General features: G+C 52.0%; 7 protein-coding genes across 7 annotated transcripts; 2 read left to right on the plus strand and 5 right to left on the minus strand.

Annotated features, from left to right (window-relative positions):
- Positions 1-153: 153 nt before the first annotated feature.
- CONPUDRAFT_66485 (STE3-like pheromone receptor) lies at positions 154-1330 on the plus strand (the record flags this gene model as incomplete). Its single annotated transcript, XM_007776592.1, has 4 exons — positions 154-397; positions 454-566; positions 618-684; positions 735-1330. The coding sequence occupies 4 exons, from the start codon at positions 154-156 to the stop codon at positions 1328-1330; spliced, it is 1020 nt and encodes a 339-aa protein (XP_007774782.1).
- Positions 1331-3039: 1709 nt separating this feature from the next.
- On the minus strand, positions 3040-4412 carry CONPUDRAFT_112842 (uncharacterized protein). Its single transcript, XM_007776775.1, has 4 exons — positions 3957-4412; positions 3617-3895; positions 3463-3552; positions 3040-3406 (listed from the first exon to the last, which is right to left on the minus strand). Exons 1-4 carry the CDS (start codon positions 4231-4233, stop codon positions 3303-3305), a joined length of 750 nt encoding a protein of 249 aa, XP_007774965.1. The 5' UTR covers positions 4234-4412; the 3' UTR covers positions 3040-3302.
- A 2737-nt stretch (positions 4413-7149) lies between these two features.
- On the minus strand, positions 7150-9259 carry CONPUDRAFT_169810 (uncharacterized protein). The gene is made up of 5 exons (XM_007776776.1): positions 8696-9259; positions 8480-8638; positions 8220-8422; positions 7738-8167; positions 7150-7679 (listed from the first exon to the last, which is right to left on the minus strand). The coding sequence occupies exons 1-5, from the start codon at positions 8875-8877 to the stop codon at positions 7169-7171; spliced, it is 1485 nt and encodes a 494-aa protein (XP_007774966.1). The 5' UTR covers positions 8878-9259; the 3' UTR covers positions 7150-7168.
- Positions 9260-9839: 580 nt separating this feature from the next.
- On the minus strand, positions 9840-12180 carry CONPUDRAFT_140301 (uncharacterized protein). Its single transcript, XM_007776777.1, has 6 exons — positions 11931-12180; positions 11474-11857; positions 11254-11412; positions 10975-11189; positions 10478-10910; positions 9840-10420 (listed from the first exon to the last, which is right to left on the minus strand). Exons 2-6 carry the CDS (start codon positions 11656-11658, stop codon positions 9895-9897), a joined length of 1518 nt encoding a protein of 505 aa, XP_007774967.1. The 5' UTR covers positions 11659-11857; positions 11931-12180; the 3' UTR covers positions 9840-9894.
- An 827-nt stretch (positions 12181-13007) lies between these two features.
- On the minus strand, positions 13008-15170 carry CONPUDRAFT_159682 (tubulin nucleotide-binding domain-like protein; the record flags this gene model as incomplete). Its single annotated transcript, XM_007776778.1, has 10 exons — positions 13008-13424; positions 13484-13649; positions 13710-13777; positions 13837-13965; positions 14026-14172; positions 14230-14289; positions 14386-14695; positions 14742-14820; positions 14875-14920; positions 14985-15170. The coding sequence occupies 10 exons, from the start codon at positions 15168-15170 to the stop codon at positions 13008-13010; spliced, it is 1608 nt and encodes a 535-aa protein (XP_007774968.1).
- Positions 15171-15419: 249 nt separating this feature from the next.
- CONPUDRAFT_93678 (oxidoreductase) lies at positions 15420-16679 on the minus strand (the record flags this gene model as incomplete). The annotated part of the gene is made up of 6 exons (XM_007776779.1): positions 15420-15518; positions 15581-15705; positions 15759-15944; positions 16052-16175; positions 16226-16459; positions 16512-16679. 6 exons carry the CDS (start codon positions 16677-16679, stop codon positions 15420-15422), a joined length of 936 nt encoding a protein of 311 aa, XP_007774969.1.
- A 3383-nt stretch (positions 16680-20062) lies between these two features.
- Positions 20063-22056, plus strand: CONPUDRAFT_140303 (uncharacterized protein). The gene is made up of 13 exons (XM_007776780.1): positions 20063-20261; positions 20324-20347; positions 20403-20459; positions 20514-20538; positions 20591-20638; positions 20711-20737; positions 20792-20826; positions 20888-20966; positions 21028-21138; positions 21201-21280; positions 21338-21540; positions 21597-21692; positions 21744-22056. Exons 1-13 carry the CDS (start codon positions 20237-20239, stop codon positions 21957-21959), a joined length of 1026 nt encoding a protein of 341 aa, XP_007774970.1. The 5' UTR covers positions 20063-20236; the 3' UTR covers positions 21960-22056.
- The last annotated feature ends 78 nt before the right edge of the window (positions 22057-22134 follow it).

The following is a 22134-nucleotide window of genomic DNA, read 5'->3' on the forward strand; positions in this document are numbered from 1 at the left end:
GTCGGTTCGCCAAACAGTCCCGCCCATTGTCGGGCAAATCTCTAACCCTTTTGGTTGCTCGCCAAACTCATCGCCTGGTACATATAATGCAGCGGCACCCTCATCGCCTCTCTATTCTCTCGCCCCCGTCTTTGCTCTCTGGACGCGGTCGCGATGAGCCTTCCCTTTTCTTTTCCTTCGCCTCCTACCTTTGACCCCCTCTATCCTCTCTTCCCCATCTGCGCCTTCCTCGGCTTCCTCCTCGTCTTCATCCCTCTTCCATGGCATGTGCGGGCACAGAACGCGGGCACGTGCGCCTACATCTTTTGGGCTGGTCTCTCCTGTCTGTTCGAGTTCGTCAACGCTGTCGTCTGGCGCGACTCGACGTTGAACGTTGCTCCCGTTTGGTGTGATATCTGTGAGTATCGCTCTCTTCTCTGCGCTTCGTTCTCTAACGGTCGACTTTTTTTGTAGCCACCAAGTTCATGCTGGGAGCCAGCGTTGGCATACCCGCGTCCGCACTTTGCATCAGTCGGCGTTTGTACAAGATTGCGGTCATCAAGACCGTCTCGATTAGCAACAGCCAGGTAGGCTCATCTTCCATACCATTTCTCATCAATTATCTCACTAATATCTAGAAACGCCGCGCTCTCCTTGTGGACCTCTCCATCTCGTTCGGAATTCCTGCTATTGTTATGGCTCTTCGTAAGCACCCCGCCCCTATCCCAAAACTCAACCGCTGAAAAGGGTCACAGATGTCGTCGTCCAAGGCCACCGCTTCGACATCCTGGGGGGTGTCGGCTGCTATCCTGCCGTGTACAACTCCCTGCCCGCCTACTTCCTCGTCTTCATGTGGCCCACAGTGCTCGGCTGCATATCCTTCATCTACTCGGGCCTCACCCTGCGCGCATTCTACAAACGTCGCCTCGAATTCTCCCAGATCCTCTCCTCCAGCTCTACATCCCTCAACAAGTCGCGCTACCTCCGCCTCATGGTGCTCGCAGCCGTCGACATGGCGGCCACGATCCCGCTAAGCATCTACAGCATGTACCTCAGCACGGACGGTGTCGAGCTCGGCAAGTACGTCTCCTGGGCGTATGTGCACTACGACTTTGGCTTCGTCGGCGAGGTGCCTGCGGCGATGTGGATGGGCGACGCGACGTACAGACGCTCGGTCGAAATGACGAGGTGGCTATTCGTCGGATGTGCGCTGTTGTTCTTTTTGCTATTCGGAATGGCGGAGGAGGCGAGGAGGCACTACAAGGAAACATTTGTCGCTGTTGTGAAGCGCGTCGGATGGGATTTGTCCAAGAGGAAGAAGGCACCAAGCAGCTATGGATCCGACCGGTGAGTTAACTCTTGTTCACTATTAGCTTTTCGACTCACCAGTCTTCTGTAGATGGTCCAAATCCGCGAAACTCTCCCTCGCCTCAAGCTCCCTCCCCACCGTCGCCTCCCCCGGCACGCCCTACTCCTTCAAACACGGCACTATCTCTCCCACGTTCTCCGCCTCGACCTTGGATCATCTGCAGTCTATGCCCCTGCCCAACCCACACGATGGCTACGGCTACAGCGAGCTCACCTCGCCCACCAGCGACACAACGACGCAAGTCGCAAGCCCCCCGTTCAGCGCAGACTCGTTCTCCGATCTCAAGAATCACGTTGCCCCCGTCGAGCTCGACACGCCGTCGGCGGCGCACACGTACGTCGCGTCTCGCCAGCGCGCCCTCGATGTCGAGCGCGACGCTCACGGCGTTGTGGGGAGCACGGTCATGCCATATCACCGGCCGTTCCCGCCCGTGATGGTCATTTCGCCGAATTCTGCCAACGTTTCGCGTTCTTCGTTCTCGGCTCTGAGCGCTGCTTCGAATTCGGAGGCAACCCTCGCGGCAACGGAGACGCAGGCGTACGGTACCGCGCAAAGCCAGGTGCAGGGCCATGAAACCCACGATGAAAATGAAGACGTCCAGTGGACAATCTACACGCCCCAGAGCTCTGTGCAGCACCTCCCGGTATAGTCGGACCGGCCTGCTGCCTGGGTTCCCGTAAATATTGTATCTGTAATTTCTTGCGAAGGTCGGGCAGCGTGATCCTGGAGCACTCCTCAAACACGTCTCGGCCTCTGAATGCTCCCCCGCCGCCCTCGCCCTCCCTGCGTACATAATCCCCCTACTGTATCCCTAGTCGCACCCTTACACTCTCGATAGACCGCCACTCCCATCCCCAGGACTCCCTCGATGTATCAGCATCACACACCAGTCTGTTTCTTAGCTCCTCAGCCCGCCAGCCGGGCTCGGGGCTTGTCCAGCCGCCGTCGGACGGGCTCCTCCGATTTCTCGTGCATGAACTGCACAGGCCCTTCTTTACTCCCCCTCCTCCAAAAAGTAGACTAGTAGATCTATCGTACCGTATCGTGTATGTGCTCGGCCTTTCGACGGTCCTAGGGATTGCGATACCCGTTGAATTCTTGTTGTTGTTGGCTTCTTGCTCTTCTCTTGCATTTGACGTGCGATACCTCTCCATTGATACGATAGTCACGCGCGGACGAGCTGTCTTACGATTTACGATCTGTTTTTGTTTCCCGCAATAGACTGTTGGCTTGATGTTCCTCCACTCCCTCCGTGGGGCGCGTATAAACCATGCACGAACGAGAGCGCAATCCTTCGGTCACTGAGAAACTGAATGAGCCGTTGAGCTCGGCGTTATGACCCCTATTTCGCCAACCCTGCCGACGCGCCGGTCGCTTAGGCGCTTACGGCACTGGGCACCCCGCCATCCAAAGCAAAATCAAACCATCGCTTGATGGCAATGCAAAGCGAACATTGGAATATAAGCAGCTGGGGATGCAACAACAATTTAAGCCCTCGCCTTTTACTAGGGCTTACCGTGTAGTGTCCCCGCTTTAAAGCTGCTATACAATCTTTGGAATAATTGAGATCGTTCAGATGTCTGCTTCATGCTTTCTTTTTTTCTTTGTGCTTCAAGTCATAGTGTTGAAGCGGCGCACGGCATAATACTTGCCAAGCCAGTGTTTAATTCGAATAGGGCTCACGCATGCTACGCCATGTGTCATTATTTTTCTGAGTAAATGACTGCATATTGTACAGCCACGAATCTGGATACATTTATAAACACAGACAACAAGATCAGCATCATTTGGTCAGAGTAGTGACCACAGCGCAGGCGCAAAAAAAGCATACATAACCGCCCGCCGCGCTCGGTACAGCACGAAGTGAAGATGTGATCTGGAAAACTCAGGTACGCGATGCAGTCCGCGGACGAAATAGAGGGATCCAAATGAGATGATGCTCGTATTGGCCCCTTCAGCCCAACAGGTCGTCTAGGAAATCTTCCATTTCGGCCTTGGGGCCCTTCGGTGGTGCGTCATCCGTAGGCAAGGGCGGTGCTTCAACCAGGTCATTTGCACCTGATAATTACGGTCAACGAGTTCGTACAAGGGGAGAGCGGGACACAAAGGCATACCCTGCTTTCGTCGCGCATTATGGGAAGAAGTCGCAGGTGTGGGTTTGGAGCGTAGCTTATCTGTCCTCGCTCGGAAGCGTGTCTTTAGATCTAAAACACAGCGACGATGATTCGGTTAAGACACATCGGAATATGAGGGATGGAAGAGGCACACCTCTGGCTGCTTCAGCCGCTTGCTTCTCCTTCAGCATCTCGTCAAGCGCAGGGTCCCACTGCATCGACTGGACCTTGCCCTTTGCTGGTTTCGCACTGGATACGGCGCCCGCCGATGATATGTGTGCGAGGTTATGGTCGATATCGTCGTCATCGTCCTGCTCTTGACCATGCCGTGGGTGCGATGTAGATACATCTCCGCTTGGCTCATTCGCGTCCACCAGCCGCTGCTTCGCAAGGAACTCCGAGAGATCCACCTCCGGCTCAACGATCTCCTCCCCTGTTCACCACTTCAGCTCTCATCAACCCACAACGCAACACAAGCGATGGCAAGTACCCACCCTCCGAGTTCAACTCCGGTTCAGGCTCCTTGTATCGATCGGCGTTCGTGCCCATATTTCTGCGCGCGTACTTGCGCTGCAGTTCCTGCTCGTACTCTTTCTGCTCCTCTTCATCCAACTCAAGGGCTTGCTCCGAGTCGAGCACTAGCCGCTGGCGGAATTCGGCGGGGCGCCCGCCGCCTCGTCCGCGTCCACGGGCGCGAAGGTACTTGCCCAGGCCGCCGCGCGATTTGCCCCGGCCCCGGCCTCGTGAGGGAGGAGGTGTGGGTTCAGCCATGAGTTAGTGTGGGCGACGATGGAGACTTGACGGGGAATGCTGGTGGATAGGCGCTAGAGTGAGAGCAGTCATGGTCAGGAGCAGGTTATCGTATCGCACGTGATGGAACACCGTGACCGTTGTGGTGCACGCGTGCCACGTACTGAAACCCTCTCTCGAGCGGTTTCTATCAGCAACACTCAGCGCAGCGCTCACACCTTTAATAAGTCTTGCAGTGCTGCACCATCGACGCATCGATCTGAGGCACAAGATCAAAGCAAAAGCTGTCGGATATCGCCGGAGTGTCGTATCATATCCAACAACCGCAACTATCATCTCCTTGATCATCTCTTCCGAGTTATATTCGTCTGTCCAATATTGGCCGCGGTGCACATTGCGCGCTGTCATTACCCTCCCTCGAAGGGTGGTTCAGTCGGCGTGGTGAAACGTCTGTTCCCGAATGGAGAGCCCCTGGTCGCGGCGATCACCCCAACTTCATCCTTTGGTTGGCCGCGGCATGCACTCTTCCTTGATAATGATATCTTTAGGACGTATTCTCAGGTTTAAATTGTGCCAATACAGTTATGTATTCACATACATCTTTTGGACATAATTCTCGCGAAGTTGTTATTCATGGTCATCATACAGCTACTATCATTGGTGCGACACCGGAATCATGATGTACTATCCATGTCTCGAGAAAAAACCACACAGCAAACGAATTTAGACTACAGATTTCCTTGGTCAAGCCCGGCATCACTTCTCGCCTTCCCAGCACCAGGGATAATGTGCCTTGTATTTTTAGTGGGATCGTCCAAAAGAACAGAGTAAGGACAAATACTCCCGGCTTCGGTAACCAGTTCTCCCCAGCAGCGAGGGTTTCATCATGAATTCATGGCTTTTCAAACACAGGTTCAGCCTCGATGGTTAAAAATATGACATCTCAGAAGCAGTTATATACGGTTCGGTTTGTGCAACGACCGGAACTAAAGACACACGATATTGGACTATGGCATCTAACACTGATTTCGTACCAGATGAGAATCAGGTCCAGCTCGCAAAGGTGAGTTCTTTATAGAACGAAGTCACTGCTGTTAGTCAATGGATGTGTCAACTCCCAAGTACTCTACAGGTGCGGTCATTGCCCAATGTCATGTGACGTGCACGCAGCTGATCCACTCATCGGAGTAGTGATAGCTTTGGTAGCTGTGGTAAGGCGACCTTGTGCTGCGTTTTATCCAAACTTCAATCATGCGGGTTTATAGGTGTACGACTATCTGTTAACGTTCAAGTATGAGGTGAGTAATGGCCTTTAATCTGTATATGGTCTTTGTCCGACCATCTCAAGACGAGGCTTATATCCAACGGAAATTGGAGTTTCCTTCGTGTTTTATTTCTCCTCGCTCGGTATTGTCCTTTCGTGGGATCATTTCTACTGGTATACTGTGCGCGCCGATAATTCCTCGCTATCGTTGCGCTTTTAACTGACTTGATGTGGTCCTCTAGCACCTAAAAATGTGAGTAAAAGTATGAGAAGATGAGGGAGGAGATTATGACCCTCATGCCATACTGTAGTGTGGAAACTGGGGACTGGCAACTACAAGTCGGTCACACAATTTCATGCACCTCGCTCCGACTCGCTCATTGACGTGAACGTGTGACTTTATAGTATTCAATGCTGCCTCCATCCTGGCCGCCGAGATTATCATGATAGTTCGGGTGTATGTGATATGGAACAAAAGCCGTAAGGCCTTATGTGGTATACTCTCGTTGGCTTTGGTGAGCTCAGAGCGCTATTAAACAATAACGCTGTACTCTCACTGAAATAACGTAGGTCTGTATTGTGATATCTTTTGTTGTTCAATTACGAGTTGGTGAGGGCTATAACCCGAACTTACCGCAATTTTGTGAGCGCCAGAGCCTATTCTATCCTCGTTCCAACCTTTTCAATGTTCCACATACTGGATCGATATCACTGTTTCAGTTCCTCTCAAATATCCGTGCGGCTTGGTACTCAACAAAAATTTTATGGCCCAATACTTGTGTATTGTGATATTTGAGTGCGGTAGGTACCCATCATTACCTGCATCCTTCTTGACTCTGATGAAGCATTTTCTCAACTTTCGTAGCTCAGCTATGCCTAACCCTCGTAATGTGGAGGAGGACTACTCAATACTCACACCATCCCCTGACATTGGTTATGTTTCGAGATACTTTCGCATATATCCTCCTCATACTTGGTAGGTCACATTATCCTACAGTCAAAGTTCAAGATCCTGACGGATTATTGTTCTACCATAGTGACTTCTTTCACAAATTTTGTTGCACGGTTCTTTCCAGTAAGCCGGTTCTGACCCATTTGATTTTGGCGGCTAACTTAGTCTATGTCATGGTTCCTAGAGTCTTGCAGCAGAGTTTGTCGCCATGTACGTGAATCACCCAAATGAACACATACTTTCTAACCTAACCTTTTAATGCGCCGGAAAAGTATACAGCCAAATATGCATGCGATTGTGGGTTGTCGCATTCTTTTTAATCTGAAGGAGACAAACGATGCGATGCGCGAGAACAATGAAAGCGCAACAATGCTATAGCATAAGCCCCTGTGTTGAGCTAGCCCTGTGCGACTCATCCATTAATATGTCATTGACCCCACTATCCCCTTGCCCCATCGATGTGCGAGAAAATCAATGCGTAGAAAGGCTAGACTACTTACAAAAACACTGCAGAAAGAATGACACAGTCTTAACATTCCATTCAACTTCATGATATTGATGGTGGAAGTCCTAGATGACCGGGGGAGACTCGACAAAACTCATCTCTACCACGTGCGCGGTCACTGCACAGTGAGAAAGCTTTAAGAAGCGCGTGTTCTTAATCTTCCTATACACAGTTGGTCATTACTAGACAACAGGTAATATTGCAGTTTTGCACAGCGGTTTAGTTCATCGGTTAATTACACCCCAAAGCCCTCAAAGCTCCACCTCTCACCGCCAATACCTCTCTCCTGATTCTCATCCCTCGCCCAATACGCCGTTAGCTCGGCAGTCCTGAGGAACAGTGTCCCGTCCATATCCTCAATCCCCTCGAGTTCTCCAGACCAGTAGCCCTTCGGCCGAGCGCCGTACGCCTGCGCACCATGCAGGAGTGCTCGAATCCCCTTTGGATAGTGGTCGGCCTCGTGCACGAGGGCGCTCTGCACGAGCGCGAGCCATGGATTCGGATTCGCGGCTGCGTCTTTGGTCTCGGGCTCCGGCGTGTAGCTGATAGAGACATTCCCTGGCGTCAGCGTGGAACCCGGGATGGTGCCGGCGAAGAACGCGGGAATGCGCAGCTCGGGTCGACCACGGCTGACGTATGTGACGAGGGCCATGACAAGATACGCGCGGAGAAGCAATACTTGGGACCGCGGGCTTAGGTGGGCAGTGTAGGAGGGTAGGAATATGGCGGAGGTAACGATATGGAGGCTTGTTCGCGCTTATGGTAAGTATATTTCGCTATCCCTGCTAATGACGAAGAACTCACAAGAAGAATTCCGCTTGGAACTCTTTCTCAGACCAGCCACCGACACCGTATATGAGTGTGGCCATCCAGATCAGCTCTTCCACTTTTCTCTCAACCTCACCAGGCCTTGAAAGGTCAATCGACCACGCATCTGCAAGCTCGCGAATAGGTCCACCACGCTCGACAAGCGTGTAAACTGTCTCCGTGAAGATATCTGACGACTTGTGCGGAGCGAGCCTGTCGTTCTTTCGGACGCGGGCTAGTACATCAAACACTGTCGTCTCCAATGACCTTGGCTGCTCAGAGCTCGGCTTCTTGGTGTCGAGGAGAAGTGAGGAAAGTTTTGACGTGATTGCCTGCGTCGCGGTGTCTAGTGTCGGAACGATCTTGAAGAATGATGGACCAAGAAGGTCGACATTGAAGACATCATTCACTGCACCCATCGCAAGCCCTGGTCCCCGTGTAAGGATCATATTCGTGCGTATACAGGAATGATTGCTTACCTTCGACTATGAGGCCAGGAATGCCAAACTCCAAACCGTTCCCGATGTGAATCATCGGATGGTACACCCCAGCCATGAGATGCGCTAATCCCCACGCCTTTGTCGTGTTATACTCTTCAGAGAAGGCGAACTTCTCTACCGTCGCAATAGCGCCGTGCTTCGCGACTTCGTTGGCGAAGAAGTTCACATACGCGGAGTAATATCTTGAAAGCAACCTGGTTAGTTTGAGCGTAAACAGCTCCGATGACGCAAGTACGCACTTTGCGTCTTCTAGATGGTCACAGTAATTCTGCTCTGTAATCTCTTCCGGGGATGCGAAAGCAGGGCGCAGGCTTTTCGCATCCGCCTTGTAATACCCTTCGATGAGAGGCCCCTGAGCGCCCATCGCATACAGGGCAAACGCTCGATGCGTAACGTGGCTAGAAACGTGTACTATTTAAATGTGTTTGCTCTTCTCGCGGGTTGATAATACTCACTTATGAAACTTCCGGTCATCCCAGAACACATCGTACTTCTGGTGATTGTCGCGCATGACGAACACGATCGCTTTGTTTGACGCGGCGGTTATTCCAGGAAGTCGCTGGGGACAGGATGTCGAAGGCAGAGTCGATGGCTCAGGGAAGAAGGCTTCAAAGTCTTGGACGACGGGCGAGGTCATGGCTGTTGAGTAGGCGAGAAATGGACGTGGGTTACGTGAAGGACTAGGTGGTCTCCTCAAACGTCACGTCTTATAAACACATCCCCATGTGTGCGTGTTGACTTGCACACGTGGTTTGGAGATCATCATGCATCATGCCCCTATCCATGGACAACAATCATTCAGCGCCCAGCGCGTGGACGAGCGCTCACAGTGACTCATGGCCGTCAATTTGAAGTTCGTGGACATACGCCTGTCAGAATCTCCCGGTTCCATCCGCATGCCAAGGACGTTCCCAGCGTCTGAGCACGTATCAGAGACGTTGATAGAAGGGGATAGCAAGGAATACGAGCTGAGGCAGATACATCACGTCAAGGGCACTGACACAGACGACATCAACTCGAAACTTAGGCCTTAGGACGCACCTAGTTGAGCAGTTGCCAAACGCATCGTGCTGTTCATTGACTGTTGGCGCATCGGCGTTGTCCGAGCACAGCCACGAATGTTGGTTGGGTGCGCAGAGCAAACACAGATCTAGAACCGCGAATCAACGATTGATCGGTGAGACACTGGTTAAAGAGAGGTCATCTATCATAGTAGAATACCTGCCTGAATAATGCCTTCTATAACTTGCTTTTCCCCTTCGCTTCTACCCCGATTGCATTGGATTGCATTGGATTTTAGTACATGGTCAGTACCGCAAGTAGTTTACACTGTTGATGTTTTCTTTAACCACGCCATACCTCCGGTTTTTGGCTAGTTCTCTGGAAGAAGCGAGATGATCGAGTGGAAGCATATTTGAGTCGCTGATAATCTTGATGCTCCGACTTTTTTGAACAAATAAATAAATAAGTGAATCGAATATAAATAAGTGAATCGAATAAAAACAGGAAGAATCGACTCCGACTTCAGGTTAGCTTTGAGCTGAAATTTCAGCGCTTCAGCTTCAACCAACAAATACGAAGAGGGAGGTTATCGGTGAATTACCATCTACTAGGTACACGTCGTACAAGATACATAGAGGTTAGTTTAGTACGGTTACAGCTCGTTCTTGTAAAACCCGCCAAAGCTCCAAGCCTGAGTCTCATACACGGCCTCCGCCGTCAAACCTGCCACCCTGAGGAAGAACGAGCCGTCAAGCTGCTCAAGTCCCTCAAGCCCCGAGTTCGGCGCGATCTTCGCCAGGTGTCCCGTCGGACGGTCGCCAAACTGCGTGGCGAGGTGTAATAGTGCGCGGATTATCTTCGCGTAGTGATCGTCCTTGGCCACGATTGCGCTTTGCGCGTGCGTAAGCCAAGGGTTGGGATTTCCCTTAGTCGCTGCGAGGACCTTTGCGTCGACCTGGGCTGCCGTGTATCCGGCACTCACGTCGGAGCCGGGAACAAAAGCCTCGGCAGCGGTGGTGTTCTTCCAAAACGCGGAGATGTGGAGGGGTGGGCGGCCAAACATGTGGTACAGGGCGAGTGTGTTGGCAAAGTATGCGCGGAGGAAGATTTCCTGCGAGCGCTGGCTCAGGGGATGAACATTTGGTCCGAGGAAAAGGGACGACGTGACGAGGTGCATACTGTGTTGAGCGGATGACCGTTAACATGTGACAGGCGCAGACTCGATGAAAACGTACACGAAGAAATCAGCCTGCAAGCCTTCACCCTCGCGCCATCCGCCAACGCCGTAAAGGGTCACATTCAACCATTGCAACTCCTCAATCTTGCGCTCCAGCTCGCCAAGCTTTGATAGATCGATGCTCCAGTCGAGAGCATACTCGACCATACGATCACCGTGGTTCTCATATGCCACCTTAATCGCCTTTTGGGGGGTCTCGGAATTCGTCGCTGCGAACTTGTCGTATTTGAGAACGCGAGGGAGGATGTCGAACACCGTCGTTTCGGAGGTACTCTTGTGCGTGCCATTGACGCCGCTAGTGCCGCTGACACCGAGAGACGAGACTTCGTCGGTGATTGCCCCCACCGAGGATTTGGCAGAGACCTTAGTCCACAGCGGCGCGAGGAACTGGGTGTTAGGGACATTAATGTCCACAGCAGCCATAGCCAAACCTAAGGACCAAACGCGATGCTGAGCTCGCCAATGACGACGCTTGGAAGGAACAATCACACGTACCCTCGGCGACCAGCCCTTGGATACCAAACTCGACGGCGTATCCAAAGTGAATCATGGCGTGAAGTGCCGGAATGAAGTTGCGTGCGAGCATGGCGTGCCCTGTGCCATCGACGTTCACGTTGAACTCGTCGGAATACATAAAACGCTCGAGAGTGGCCGGCACTCCGTGCTTATCAATCTCTTCGGCGAAGAACTCCACATATCGAGGGTAGTAGCTATTTGCAACAGATAGATACCGGTGCTTAGCAGAATCACAGAAGGCTGAAAAGTAACACTTACTTCTCATCAGAGAGATGCTTGCCAAAGTTGTCCAGCGTGATTTTCTCAGCGGTTTGGGGCATACCGCGCTGTACGTTCAAGTCCGTGTCGTACAATGTTTCAATGATCGGGCTAGAAGCACCCAGCCCGTACACCGCAAGGGTGTGGTGCGAGATGTGGCTATTCGTCCACCATCAGCTCCTCGAAGTCAGATGCACGGAACAAATGAACAGGAGCTTACTTGTGATTTCCGCTAGACTTGAAGAAGATGTGGTTCTTGACATGGTTGTCCCTCAAGATGCGCTTGACCGCCTCGCCAGCCCCCACTGTGTTAGGGCCCGGAAGCCGCTGAGCGCAGAGGCTTGTTGGCGCTGCAGAAGGGGCGGGGAAAAACTTGTCGGCCTTCTGGATAGAGATAGGGTTCATGATACTGTAAGATGGGGTTGCGTATGTCGGATGATAACTACTTCCTTCATTTCCAGCCTCCTTAAATATACGTCGTCGGAGTTGGTCATTGAGGAAGCAAAGAAGAGTGGATGATTCAGATGGAGACCATCCGCGCCTGGTCGGATCTGAACGTCACCGCTTTACGTGTATGTAGTTCCGCCCTTCGTCAACGGAATCACTTAAAGTGGTCGTCAGAAAACAAAATGTAAACACGTGACGTTTTAGACGAGCGAACGAAGCGAGGCGCTCACACATCGAGGAGCATATTCCGGTCATGGAGTTCCTTGATTATCGAGCAATGATTCTTGGTGGCACGTGCGTGTGGGTGGAGGCAAATCAGGCAGGGCCAGGCGAGGGGTTTCAAGTTCAGAAGCCTAAGACAAGTTTCGTGTTTGTTCAAAGCTAGGGGAGATGACCAACATATTACCAAGACTTCGCGCGATCCTCGTATGTGTTGGTCACTTCTGAGACCGGAACGCAAGGCGTCCCACAATGACAGATCCTGGTGCGGATCGAGGTCGAAAAGCTCCTCAATCCTTCGCGGGGGCAGTATATGTGTTGCGTCCGAGGCCCGACATCGGTCGCAAATTCCGTAATGATGATGATCTAATGGGGCAAAGTACCCTCTCTTCAACACAGCACGCGCTCTAAAAGGCGACTCACTAGCTGACGCCGAGCCTTTTTGGCCCTCGCTCTGGCTTCGCGCCCTTCCAGACACTACTCCGCGAACAACCTTTCCTATCTTCCCGCCGTAACTCGAGATTTTTCCCAGTATACCGTACTTAGATACCAAATGGTTTGATCGCACCTCAGTGTACACTTGATCCTAGAGAGACTCATCGTTCGGTTATATTCGGTTGCATGAAACAAGTCGCAAGCATGAAAAGAAGATCAGCCATGGAGAGGGCGTTTGCAAGGTGAGTGATAATGGACTGACCATAATGCTCAAGCATAGCTCTGTGTACTACCCGCGACAACTCCGCGACGTTATTTCTTCTTGATACAATGCATGGACCGGAGATGGCGATAAGAATAAGGATGGTAACCCATGCATGACAGCCGGCACCGCATCCAGTTAATTTGCTGCCGCTGCGCAGCCAATGCGAAGAGAAGAGATACGCAGCTAGCGTATACGCGCCTTACTGCTCGCGAGTCTGACAAAAAGGGTTTGATTCCAGACCCTACTCAGGAATGGCAAGATAGCGAGACGGTACGTGTTTACAAAACCTGATGTTTTCAATCAACAAAGTATGGCAAAGCAATCACGAAGCCACGCACCGTATTTTCACTGAGCCAACGAGATCCCACAGCACCATCTCCAGTCTATTTTATTCGTCCTCGCCGAGTCCATCTCCATCCCCTCCGTCCTGGCCGTCCGCGTATCCTTCCCACTCATAGCCCTCTCCAATGACGTTCAGCTCGTTCCCGATCTCTCTTAGTTCATCCCGCTCAATGCCCACGACCGCACCACTTCTCCAAAGCCTGTTCGCAAAGCCGGCGTAGTCTCGTACAATCCGCGCCGAGCCAGGTGCGGAGCGTAAACATGCCAGCGCCATCGTTTCACGCCGATTAGGTGACGGAGGCTGGATTATAGCGGGGAAGGATGTCGGAAGCGGGTAGGCCGGCGCGTGTGTAGACACGGTATAGGGTGGCGGATGCGGCTCGCACCAAGTCTCGTAAAGCGATCGGGCAGAGGCGTTCAGGCCACGTGTGGTGTCTCGCCTGGCGAGGATGTACTCATCGTGCTACACCAGCCCCCCATCAATTAGCCCCAAATCCTAAACAAGGTGGCTTCCGGACGCACCGAGTACTTTTGAGCAGTGGTGAAGTTGACAAGTCCCTTCTGGAAGTCCTTGTCCGACGCGGGCTCCGAAAGAGGAAGCGACCCGAGAAGCTCAGCGAACGGTACTCGTTGACGCCAATTGAGATGCGCGATAATCGACGAGATGTCTTCGTTAGCTTGTTTCAGCCTGGTATCATTCACAGTCCTTCAGTCGCAACAGAGTAGGTGCGCGAGTGCCAGTACACACCTAAGTGGAAGTGTGGCAGTCTCTATATGGGCTGACAACACAGCAGAAGCTTCGTATATGCGCTGGGGCTGCGAATGCGATCTATGATGAATATTCATGAACGTACAAAATAATTTAGTAGACGCACGTCGAAGCACAAATTGGGGTTATTTGAATTTGGCCACCGCGACGCGCCCTGTACAGGGATGGAGAGGTCACACAGCTCGCTGAGGTCCCGGAGGGAGAGTGTGTCACTGAGTAGATGACGGGTTGATTCCTGATAACAGTGAAAGTCAGCTTCCGTGGCCAAAACACCTTAAGAGAGCTGATAACATACTGGCGAAGGCCCACCAGCTATCGGGTCAACCTCAGACAAGACTGGAAAGGAGAGGATAGACAACTTGGGATATTCATCCCGGAACGCGTTGAGGAATGCGCTAGTGAAACCGCCGAATGTCGATGTATCATGGATCATTTGAAGGCCCTGTGAGTTATGGTCAAGCTGAGTCCAAGATATAGAGAGGAGCATGTACGGGCGTACCTGCAAGCTATCGCACTCCTCCGCGAACAGACGCAGTGCACCATCCATCAGCTCGGTTTCCTGGGGCAATATCAGACATCATGAGCCCAAGATTGAACGCAGGATGCGATATAGGATGGTATGGAAAATGGCAACGAAGAGAGGAGAAAAACGCACCTCGTTGTATCTTGCAAACACTTCGCGCCCGCCATCCCAGTCACCCTCCGTACCTTCAAGCCCTCCAGGAATACCCTGAACTGTCCGCGGATCGAAGTACACGCGGTTGAAGTCTGACCAGTACCGTATCTCTCCCGCGTCTTGTGCCTTCTGAGCCTTCCCCTGGTCATTGGCTGGATGCATCTTTCGATGACTAGTCGCGTTGGTGTTAGCCACAGCCTCGGTTTCGTGTTCTCCTTCTTCATCCAGCATTCGATGGTACGCGCTCTTCTCCACGCGCTGCTTCTTGATCTGTGCAATCGGGCCGCCCCTCGGTGGACATCAGCTGGTAACCAGGGATGGGGACGAGGATGTACCATGTCGACGTAAGGCCACCATCGGTGTCATCGTTGTCGTTGTCGTCGTTGGTGGTTGATGAGAGTGTTCCAAAGTTGCCTTGAAGAAGTATACAAATGAGATAGGATGAATGACCGACAGATAGAGACGAACTTTTGAAGTCAAAAGCGAGCAGCCGCGGGCAGAGGGAAGGTTGGCCCTACGACACCGACCAACCGGACGTTAGCAGTCCATGGTGTAAAAGAAAGGGGCAAGTTGCGCACATAAGGATCCTTTCCTTCCTTGAAAGATATGGCATGATCTACCACTGGTTCTTCGCCCTCCGCAGCTTCGCTATCTGCTCGCCTATCGTCGCCCGCATACGTGAAGTAGCTCTCTTGTGTGTTCCAAAAATGTGTACCGGTGTAGTTCGCGAATGAACCAGCTTGTATGTAGATTATCTCTCTCATCCCAGATATACGGACGAACTCAACGCCAAGAATCTGGGGATATGAGTACGACGGTGGGGTGGAGGAGCGCGGTCAAGATGAGGGAGGGAATCCAGACGCGACCAACTCAGGGGCTTTGCTTGCATCACACGAGGCCGTGTAGTATGTCAAAACATATCATCTGTCAGAGCACAAGGGAATATGTATATTTTACATTACGGGTTATGAGTATACGGTACGGATGATCTCTTCTCTGGGAAAATGAGGTCGCTAGGAGAAGAATCCTTTCTTCTGCAGATATCCCTGGTGCTCCTCGCGGTGAGCCAACACCTGTTTGTCGACACCGCTCCGCCATATGGGTACACCAATCTAGACGAGAGTACCGTTGAGCAAAGGGTAAGCTTGATTCAAGAAGAGAATGGGATACGTACGAGTGCAACGAAGTCGAGGATGGTCTCGACGAACGCGTTGTTCCTTGGTGCGCTACCGCGCGTCGACGCATGGAAGAGAGATGTGATCAGGTCTGCCGTTATGTGAGGTTGGTTCTTCTCCACTCCTGCGACCGCTCATCGTCACCATTGAATTTAGGATAAGGGAATCGGAATATACCGTGGAAGAGCCCGAGGGCAGCCTGCTCAGCTGTAAGTCCGTCGTCGGTCTCCTCAATCTTCTTCGTGATGGCCGGCTTTGACTTCGATTCCTCGTCGTATCCAGGAGTAAACATTGTAGGCGGGAAGAAGCAATGTACGTCAATACCGTATAGGAGAAGCTCGGAGCGAAGCGTGTCTGCGAGACCTGGAAGAGAGTTTTAGATCTCGTACTTTTGGCGAGGGTGCAAGTATGGTGACAATCTCGACGGTATGGAGGGAATAGACATGCTTAGTTAAAGAAAAGAGACTCGCCTCGAAGTGCGTGTTTAGCAGGCGAATAGCTTGCGTACCCCACGAATGACATATAACCTAGCGTTGAGCTCACAAGCACAATCTTGCCCTTCACTCCTTGCTTCGCCATCGCCTTCGCTGCTGCCTGACGCCTTCGTAAATCCCTGGATCCCGTCAAGAAGGAGATAGACGTACGAGAGCAGTCCATGCTTGTACCCAATACCCATCCACCATGCCCTTCGTCAGGTCCTGCTCCTCCATGTCGAGGAAGAACATTGGTTTTGATGCTCCCGCACATGTAAACACCGCATCTGGTGCACGTCCACCGTGCGCATCGCTGGCAGCCTTGAGAGCAGCTGCGCTCTCTGACGCATTGTCAAGAGAAAAGGAGAAGGAAAGAACACGCTGAGAGTCAGAAGCCCTCGCTGCCTACCATACATATTAAAGTACCAATGTAAGGAAGGTGAGATAAAAGGCGCACCTCAATCTCCTTCTTTGCTTTCTCCAGTTTCTCCGCGTTCCTAGCAACGATCGAAACGTGTGCGCCGCGCTTTACTAGGAGACGTGCAAGCGCGAGACCGAGGCCCTGTGAGCCACCTGTGATGTAGATATGCTTGTCTTTCGGGTCCCACTTCTTGCTACCGAACATGCTGAAGAATGCGTAGCTGATGAAGAGCGCAATGAGGGTGACCAGAACGGAAGAGACAGTAACTGCGGGGAGCTCGAACATGGACGGGAGACGCGTCGATGGCACTGACAGAAGCTTCGCGCGCCGTGTCAGGGAACTTTGGGCGCCCCGACGCAGCACGTGGCAAACTCGCCCTCGGCTTCGACTCGCCCACCACCATGAACCCTAGATGTCTTCCTTGTCTTGTTTCCTTGTGTCTTATCATCCAGAACAACTCAAGTTCATGACAGAGGAAAAGGTCCTGGTGTGACCTCAATCCACCTGCAAGACTTCAACTCGTCTCGTAGCATTCTGCCGGGCGGACTACGAACTCCGCGTTATGGTCTACTTGAGCTTCCACTGCAGACAAACGGCGATTTTATCCGGGATGAAACCGAGAGAAAGAGGCGGCGAGATGAAAGCCTTTTCCTCCGAGTTTTGGAACCCCCTTCTGCACAGGAAAAGGTATTCTTTTAGCCAACATTTGCGTCAATTTTGCGCTGGTAAAATGGACGGGTTACCGAATTTGGACTCTAACTTCCCGATTTGGACGTGTTTCTATCTAATCTCCGCAACGAAATGCAAACTCCGAGGCAAAAATTTAACTTTTCAGTAACTTTTCGCACAGCAAAAGATGGGTGAAAAAGGCTTTCATCTGTCCGCCTTCTTCAATCACTTTTTGTAACAGAAAAATCGCAGTTTGTCTGCAGTGTTCGCTTGCATCCACTGATTCCAACCTTTCTCTGATGGGCAAATACTTTAGCAGGCCTGATTATGAACCTCTCAAAACCTTTACACCGCTCAGTCGGTCAGTTTGCGGTTACTCAATTCAGCTGTTCCTCCGACGATAACCCAGACCCCCTATTGACTTTGTTGACTTTAGGTTCAGTAATTGCCATGATGCGCAAAGACACTCTGGCTAAGCACGTGTCAATATCTGCCAGGAGACTGTCTGATTGACCATTCGGAATCGCCTTTACAGTACTAGGCTGGGTCCAGTGACATTCATCAAATTCAGTTTGAACACACCCAAGCCGCTGTTCGGAAAACAGTCGTCGCAACCGGCGCGTATATGCTTAGAATTGCCACCCCTCGGATCATCACGTACTTACTGCCCCTTGGCGTCATGCAGGCTTTTCAGTTGCGCCCGCTATCGCCCTTTCGCCTTCCCCATTCCTTTATGCATCGCTTCACCGAAACACACAAGGTAGCGTGGTCGAGACTCGGCATCAATGTGTATTGAAACGATCGAGTGGTAATAATGGGGCCTAACGTTTGTTGCTTATACCGATCTCGCTGCACCCCAAACTGTGACGCATACCGATCACCGCGGTTTTCCTCTACTTGAGGCGAGTCTGCGTGTCTGACGTGCATACATTCTAATGAATCGAATGGGTGATGTCCTGTACATCGGGGCCGCGTCAGTTCTGGTCTGCCACAGGAGCATGGCGCGACCCTCATTGATAGCGGCAAAGAGAGCCTCCGCCGATGTCATCGTTTGAATGGGCAGCTTTGGACGTCGGAGCTGACAGGTGGACACCACGCTGCAACATCTCCGGTACATCGCTCACTTCTGCTAGTTGCTGATGCTCCCGTATGGCAGCGTATGGACGTCACAAACAACACCTTCAGTGGAAGCCTTCCCCGTATTGGCATTGGACCATATAATCAAGCGGAGTCCAGGATGCTTGACGTTAGCAGTCCGTTGCCACGTGCTCAAAGTGACCATCTCTATTTCTCGGTCACTCGTACGCGGCTTCAACATTCAATACAGAGAGAACAATCTTTATTGCTTGACGCTGGTCTGAACATTGCACTTTCTTTTCTGATTGGGTGCTGTCTAGCAACCGATGAGACTCGGCATTCTCATCGCATCCAATTATACAGTTGGACCAATCCCAGCAAGCCAAGAATCTCAGCTCGCACAGTGGGTTCTGCGAAGCTCTGCGCAGTATCATTCTCCTCAGCATCTTTTACGTTGGCTTCATCGTTCTGAACTCCTGGATGACAGCATATGGGCGTTAGATATAGTCTCGATCCCTCGCGTGGCGTCGTCGATCTCACATTAAGGGGTTACCCCCGGCTTTCATGATGAAAGATAGAAGAATATCAGAATTCTCGTTTCTGGCCTTTGCCAACCAATCAGTGAGGGGTTCCTTTTCCCGTCCAGAACCTTCATCGCTCCAACACGGACCTACAGATCTGTTGAAAACATGTCATTTTCCGAGCCGATCAGGGCCCGCGACGTGAGCTCAGCTACCATGCGACACTGTTTGCAATCTTCCGGGGCTATAATGACACAAGTTCGTCGCGTTAGTTACGACGCCCCAGATATACAGTATCTCTTTATCTGGCGAGTTCCCATAGGCCGAAGTCTCCGACTGTTCTGGGGTGCTCTGGGAGCCTTTGCGCAATCGAAAATCCCCGCTCTCAGGAACATGTCGTACTACGTCAGGGGAGCGTGGCAGTTGAACGCTGCCTGGCAAGCTACAGCGGTCCGCGGCTTCCTGTCAGCGAGCCGAATCATGGGGTAGCAGATCCCGTCAACAAGCGCGACTGATCACAAAGTTTGTCGACGCGTCTGACAGCGCCGATGGTGTTCACGGGCAAGCCCTCGCAATCCACGATGTACCACCGACACCCATGGATCCATACGGGCCCATAAACCTATTGCCCCCTTGTATGTAAGTACTTCCCTCGTTTACTAATGCGTTTTTGAAACCTAGAAGTGTTCAGGAATCCGACCGTTACGACAGCATCTCTCGCTCTCTTTTGTTAAGTTGTAGCCATGCTGTTCGCCGTTAGAACGCTTAGCCTTCATCCTCCCGGCTCTGCTATTGGAGTTGCATGTTTGGTCATTGCAGCAAAGGTGGATGTGTTCTCCCACTGAAGCTTCCATCATGGCCCGAACATTGATGCCCGTGTTCCGCCCTATGCACGCTTCCGGCAATCAGCCCGTTAGGAAGCGGCTGCAGGTTTGTACGGCAGTAACCATCCCACCCTTTTGATCCCTCTGCGCCTTTCCCTTGAGCCATATCCTTGGACCACAGCCGTATCAATCCGCGCAGTCTTTTCCAGGCAGCTTCTTGTCTCGGTTATCATTGCTTTTAAAAGACACTCAGCTCCGAACTTGTGGAGGCTCGTCTCCTGAGAGAGCCCGCCTGATATGCGGCGCACGGCGGCCCTTTCCGTCTTTCCTATCTCGTCGCGGAAGACCCCCAATCGGGATTTGAGTGCGCGAGAAGATCTGATTCTGAAGAACGGGTTGAAACTTCCCAGGCGCTTTGTTTCTCCCATTCCGTCGTTTATTCATTCAATTTATCATTACATACGCGAACACAACTGTATCTTAATCAGGCTGCCGAGTGCGGGTCACGCAACGCCCTCGCCCCCGCGAGAACTTCATGCGCTCGTGCGCAATTTATAAAGACGCGGACGGTAGCGCCAGCCGTGCTTGCCCGCTTTGACTCCAACCCCGCACCAACAGCCTTATTTCCTTCATTTTCCCTCATTTTGCTCGTCATCGCTTTGAAGGAACCATGGGGCAGTATGATACATCCGTCGGTGAGTGCCTCTTTGATATGTCGGATTTGGACGGGCCTATACTTAGCTGATCACGGTGATAGGCTTGATGCTGATAGGCGTCTTTTGTGAGTTTGTTCTCGCACTTCTGGAAGGTTACATCAGCTAAAGAACGAGGAACAGTCAACACGTACTTGTACGGGCTGGTCACGTACCAGTTCTTGTGCTACTGGCGTGCTTGTAAGTCATTTTCTTCAACTTCGCAGTCTTCGTTGACTCAATGAATGGCCATAGACTACAGTGATCGGCTGGCTTTGAGGTTTGTTCGGTTCCCCCGAAGAGTCAAGTGCCGAGGCTCACCAAACGCACAGGGCTATGATCATGTTCCTTTTCGCACTGGATACTTTTCATGCGGCGACGTGAGTTCCCAACGACTGTCTTCCTCCCGGATTTCGAGTGACTAAAGGCTCGTTATATTCGCTGACTTGAAGAGTCATCTGGATGTCGTGGTTTTACTTGTGAGTGGATTGGTACAGCTTTATTTAATTGTTCCTGACGGTCCAGTTTCGCAGGGTACAGAACTTCGCGAACCCCGTTGCATTGGGCGGTGCGTCGTTCATGAGCCCCCAAACTCCCTACTGCTGACTCATTGTGCTCCCTCCTTGTAGAGGCGCTCTGGCCGTATACGTTCACCCCGATTGCTACAGCATTTGCTGCCGTCGTCACCCAAGTTTACCTTGCCTGGCGGTGAGTTTCCATTTGGTGTCTATCGTTTTACGCGTCAGCCTTCTTACCCAAAATTTCGCAGCATCTGGAAGCTCTCAGAGAGCAACGTGCTGTTCGGAATCAGTCTCCTCCTTGTTGCTCCATCGTTTATTCTGGGTTGCATGTGCGGCATCCGCGCCTGGATGATCCATATGTGAGTCTCAGTTTAGAAATATATTCAGTGACGTGTGTATGGCGCTTACGAAAACATCGCAGCATGGCGCAGCTTGCAGCCATCGACAACATTGTCACCGGATGGCTCATCACGCAGGTGATGGCTGATATATTCATTACCGGTCAGACTTTGTTCCCTTGCCATTCGACGCCTGCACTCACGTGTCTTATACGACCAGGGACACTCGCCGCCATCCTGGCGCGTTCAAAGACGGGCTTCAAGCGAACTGACAGCGTACTCAACCGGCTCATCCGCGGCGCTATCCAAACGGGTCTTTTTGCCAGTATCTTTTCCATCGGTTGCCTCGTCAGCTTCCTGGCGTGGCCAACGACACAGCTGTATGGCATGTTCGCTATCCCTGTCGGGAGAATCTATACAAACGTGAGGACGTGATATGGTCGATGTCTGCGACATACTGACATGTTGGTCCCCTATAGACGTTACTGGACACACTTCTGTCCCGCAAAGAGCTGCGCAAAGAGATGTTCGGCAACATGGACACCATAGCCACGACTAACGCTGAAGGACCTAGGGTAATGTACCTCTTAGCGCCTCTTGACTGTCCCTGACGTCCTCCGTTCCTGACCCAGAGCGCCTTCGCATTCGCACACACTGAGGACACAGCGACCGGCATGTCGGTCCCTGTCCCGTTGTCGGAGCTGCGGAAGATGCAGCAGGAGATGGATAGCCAGAACTCGGACGACCGTGAGGGGTCCATATCGGTGGATGGGCACGGCTCCCGGCGTGATGAGCGCAACGACATGCCGCTGGACGGGAAGCGGGAAACCTTGACCGTCTGAAGAGTCAAGTCCACGTATTTGGTTTCAGCGCTCGGGCGTGAAAGCCTAGCAAGAAGATGCGTTAGCCGAAGGATGGGTACTTGACGTGTTGAGACAGCAATGACCTTCTGGGCTACGTCTGATGCCTAGCGTCAGACTGCCATGTACATACTCAATTGTGGCTTTCCTCTTGATA

Source organism: Coniophora puteana (assembly GCF_000271625.1).
Source record: "Coniophora puteana RWD-64-598 SS2 unplaced genomic scaffold CONPUscaffold_18, whole genome shotgun sequence".
Classification (NCBI taxonomy): domain Eukaryota; kingdom Fungi; phylum Basidiomycota; class Agaricomycetes; order Boletales; family Coniophoraceae; genus Coniophora; species Coniophora puteana.

What these genes read in the sequence shown, in the direction of transcription:
- CONPUDRAFT_112842 (XM_007776775.1), bottom strand. Translation starts at nt 4,233, where the DNA reads ATGGCTGAACCCACACCTCCTCCCTCACGAGGCCGGGGCCGGGGCAAA. An exon ending in ACCGGAGTTGAACTCGGAGG is followed by an intron (nt 3,896 to 3,956) that starts GTGGGTACTTGC and finishes AGTGGTGAACAG; the next exon opens with GGGAGGAGATCGTTGAGCCG. An exon ending in TAATGCGCGACGAAAGCAGG is followed by an intron (nt 3,407 to 3,462) that starts GTATGCCTTTGT and finishes CGTAATTATCAG; the next exon opens with GTGCAAATGACCTGGTTGAA.
- CONPUDRAFT_169810 (XM_007776776.1), bottom strand. Translation starts at nt 8,877, where the DNA reads ATGACCTCGCCCGTCGTCCAAGACTTTGAAGCCTTCTTCCCTGAGCCA. An exon ending in GATGACCGGAAGTTTCATAA is followed by an intron (nt 8,639 to 8,695) that starts GTGAGTATTATC and finishes ACACGTTTCTAG; the next exon opens with CCACGTTACGCATCGAGCGT. An exon ending in TCCTGGCCTCATAGTCGAAG is followed by an intron (nt 8,168 to 8,219) that starts GTAAGCAATCAT and finishes CACGGGGACCAG; the next exon opens with GGCTTGCGATGGGTGCAGTG.
- CONPUDRAFT_140301 (XM_007776777.1), bottom strand. Translation starts at nt 11,658, where the DNA reads ATGAACCCTATCTCTATCCAGAAGGCCGACAAGTTTTTCCCCGCCCCT. An exon ending in AAGCATCTCTCTGATGAGAA is followed by an intron (nt 11,190 to 11,253) that starts GTAAGTGTTACT and finishes TGTTGCAAATAG; the next exon opens with CTACTACCCTCGATATGTGG. An exon ending in CCAAGGGCTGGTCGCCGAGG is followed by an intron (nt 10,911 to 10,974) that starts GTACGTGTGATT and finishes TTTGGTCCTTAG; the next exon opens with GTTTGGCTATGGCTGCTGTG.
- CONPUDRAFT_140303 (XM_007776780.1), top strand. Translation starts at nt 20,237, where the DNA reads ATGGGGCAGTATGATACATCCGTCG. An exon ending in AGTGATCGGCTGGCTTTGAG is followed by an intron (nt 20,539 to 20,590) that starts GTTTGTTCGGTT and finishes CCAAACGCACAG; the next exon opens with GGCTATGATCATGTTCCTTT. An exon ending in GATACTTTTCATGCGGCGAC is followed by an intron (nt 20,639 to 20,710) that starts GTGAGTTCCCAA and finishes GCTGACTTGAAG; the next exon opens with AGTCATCTGGATGTCGTGGT.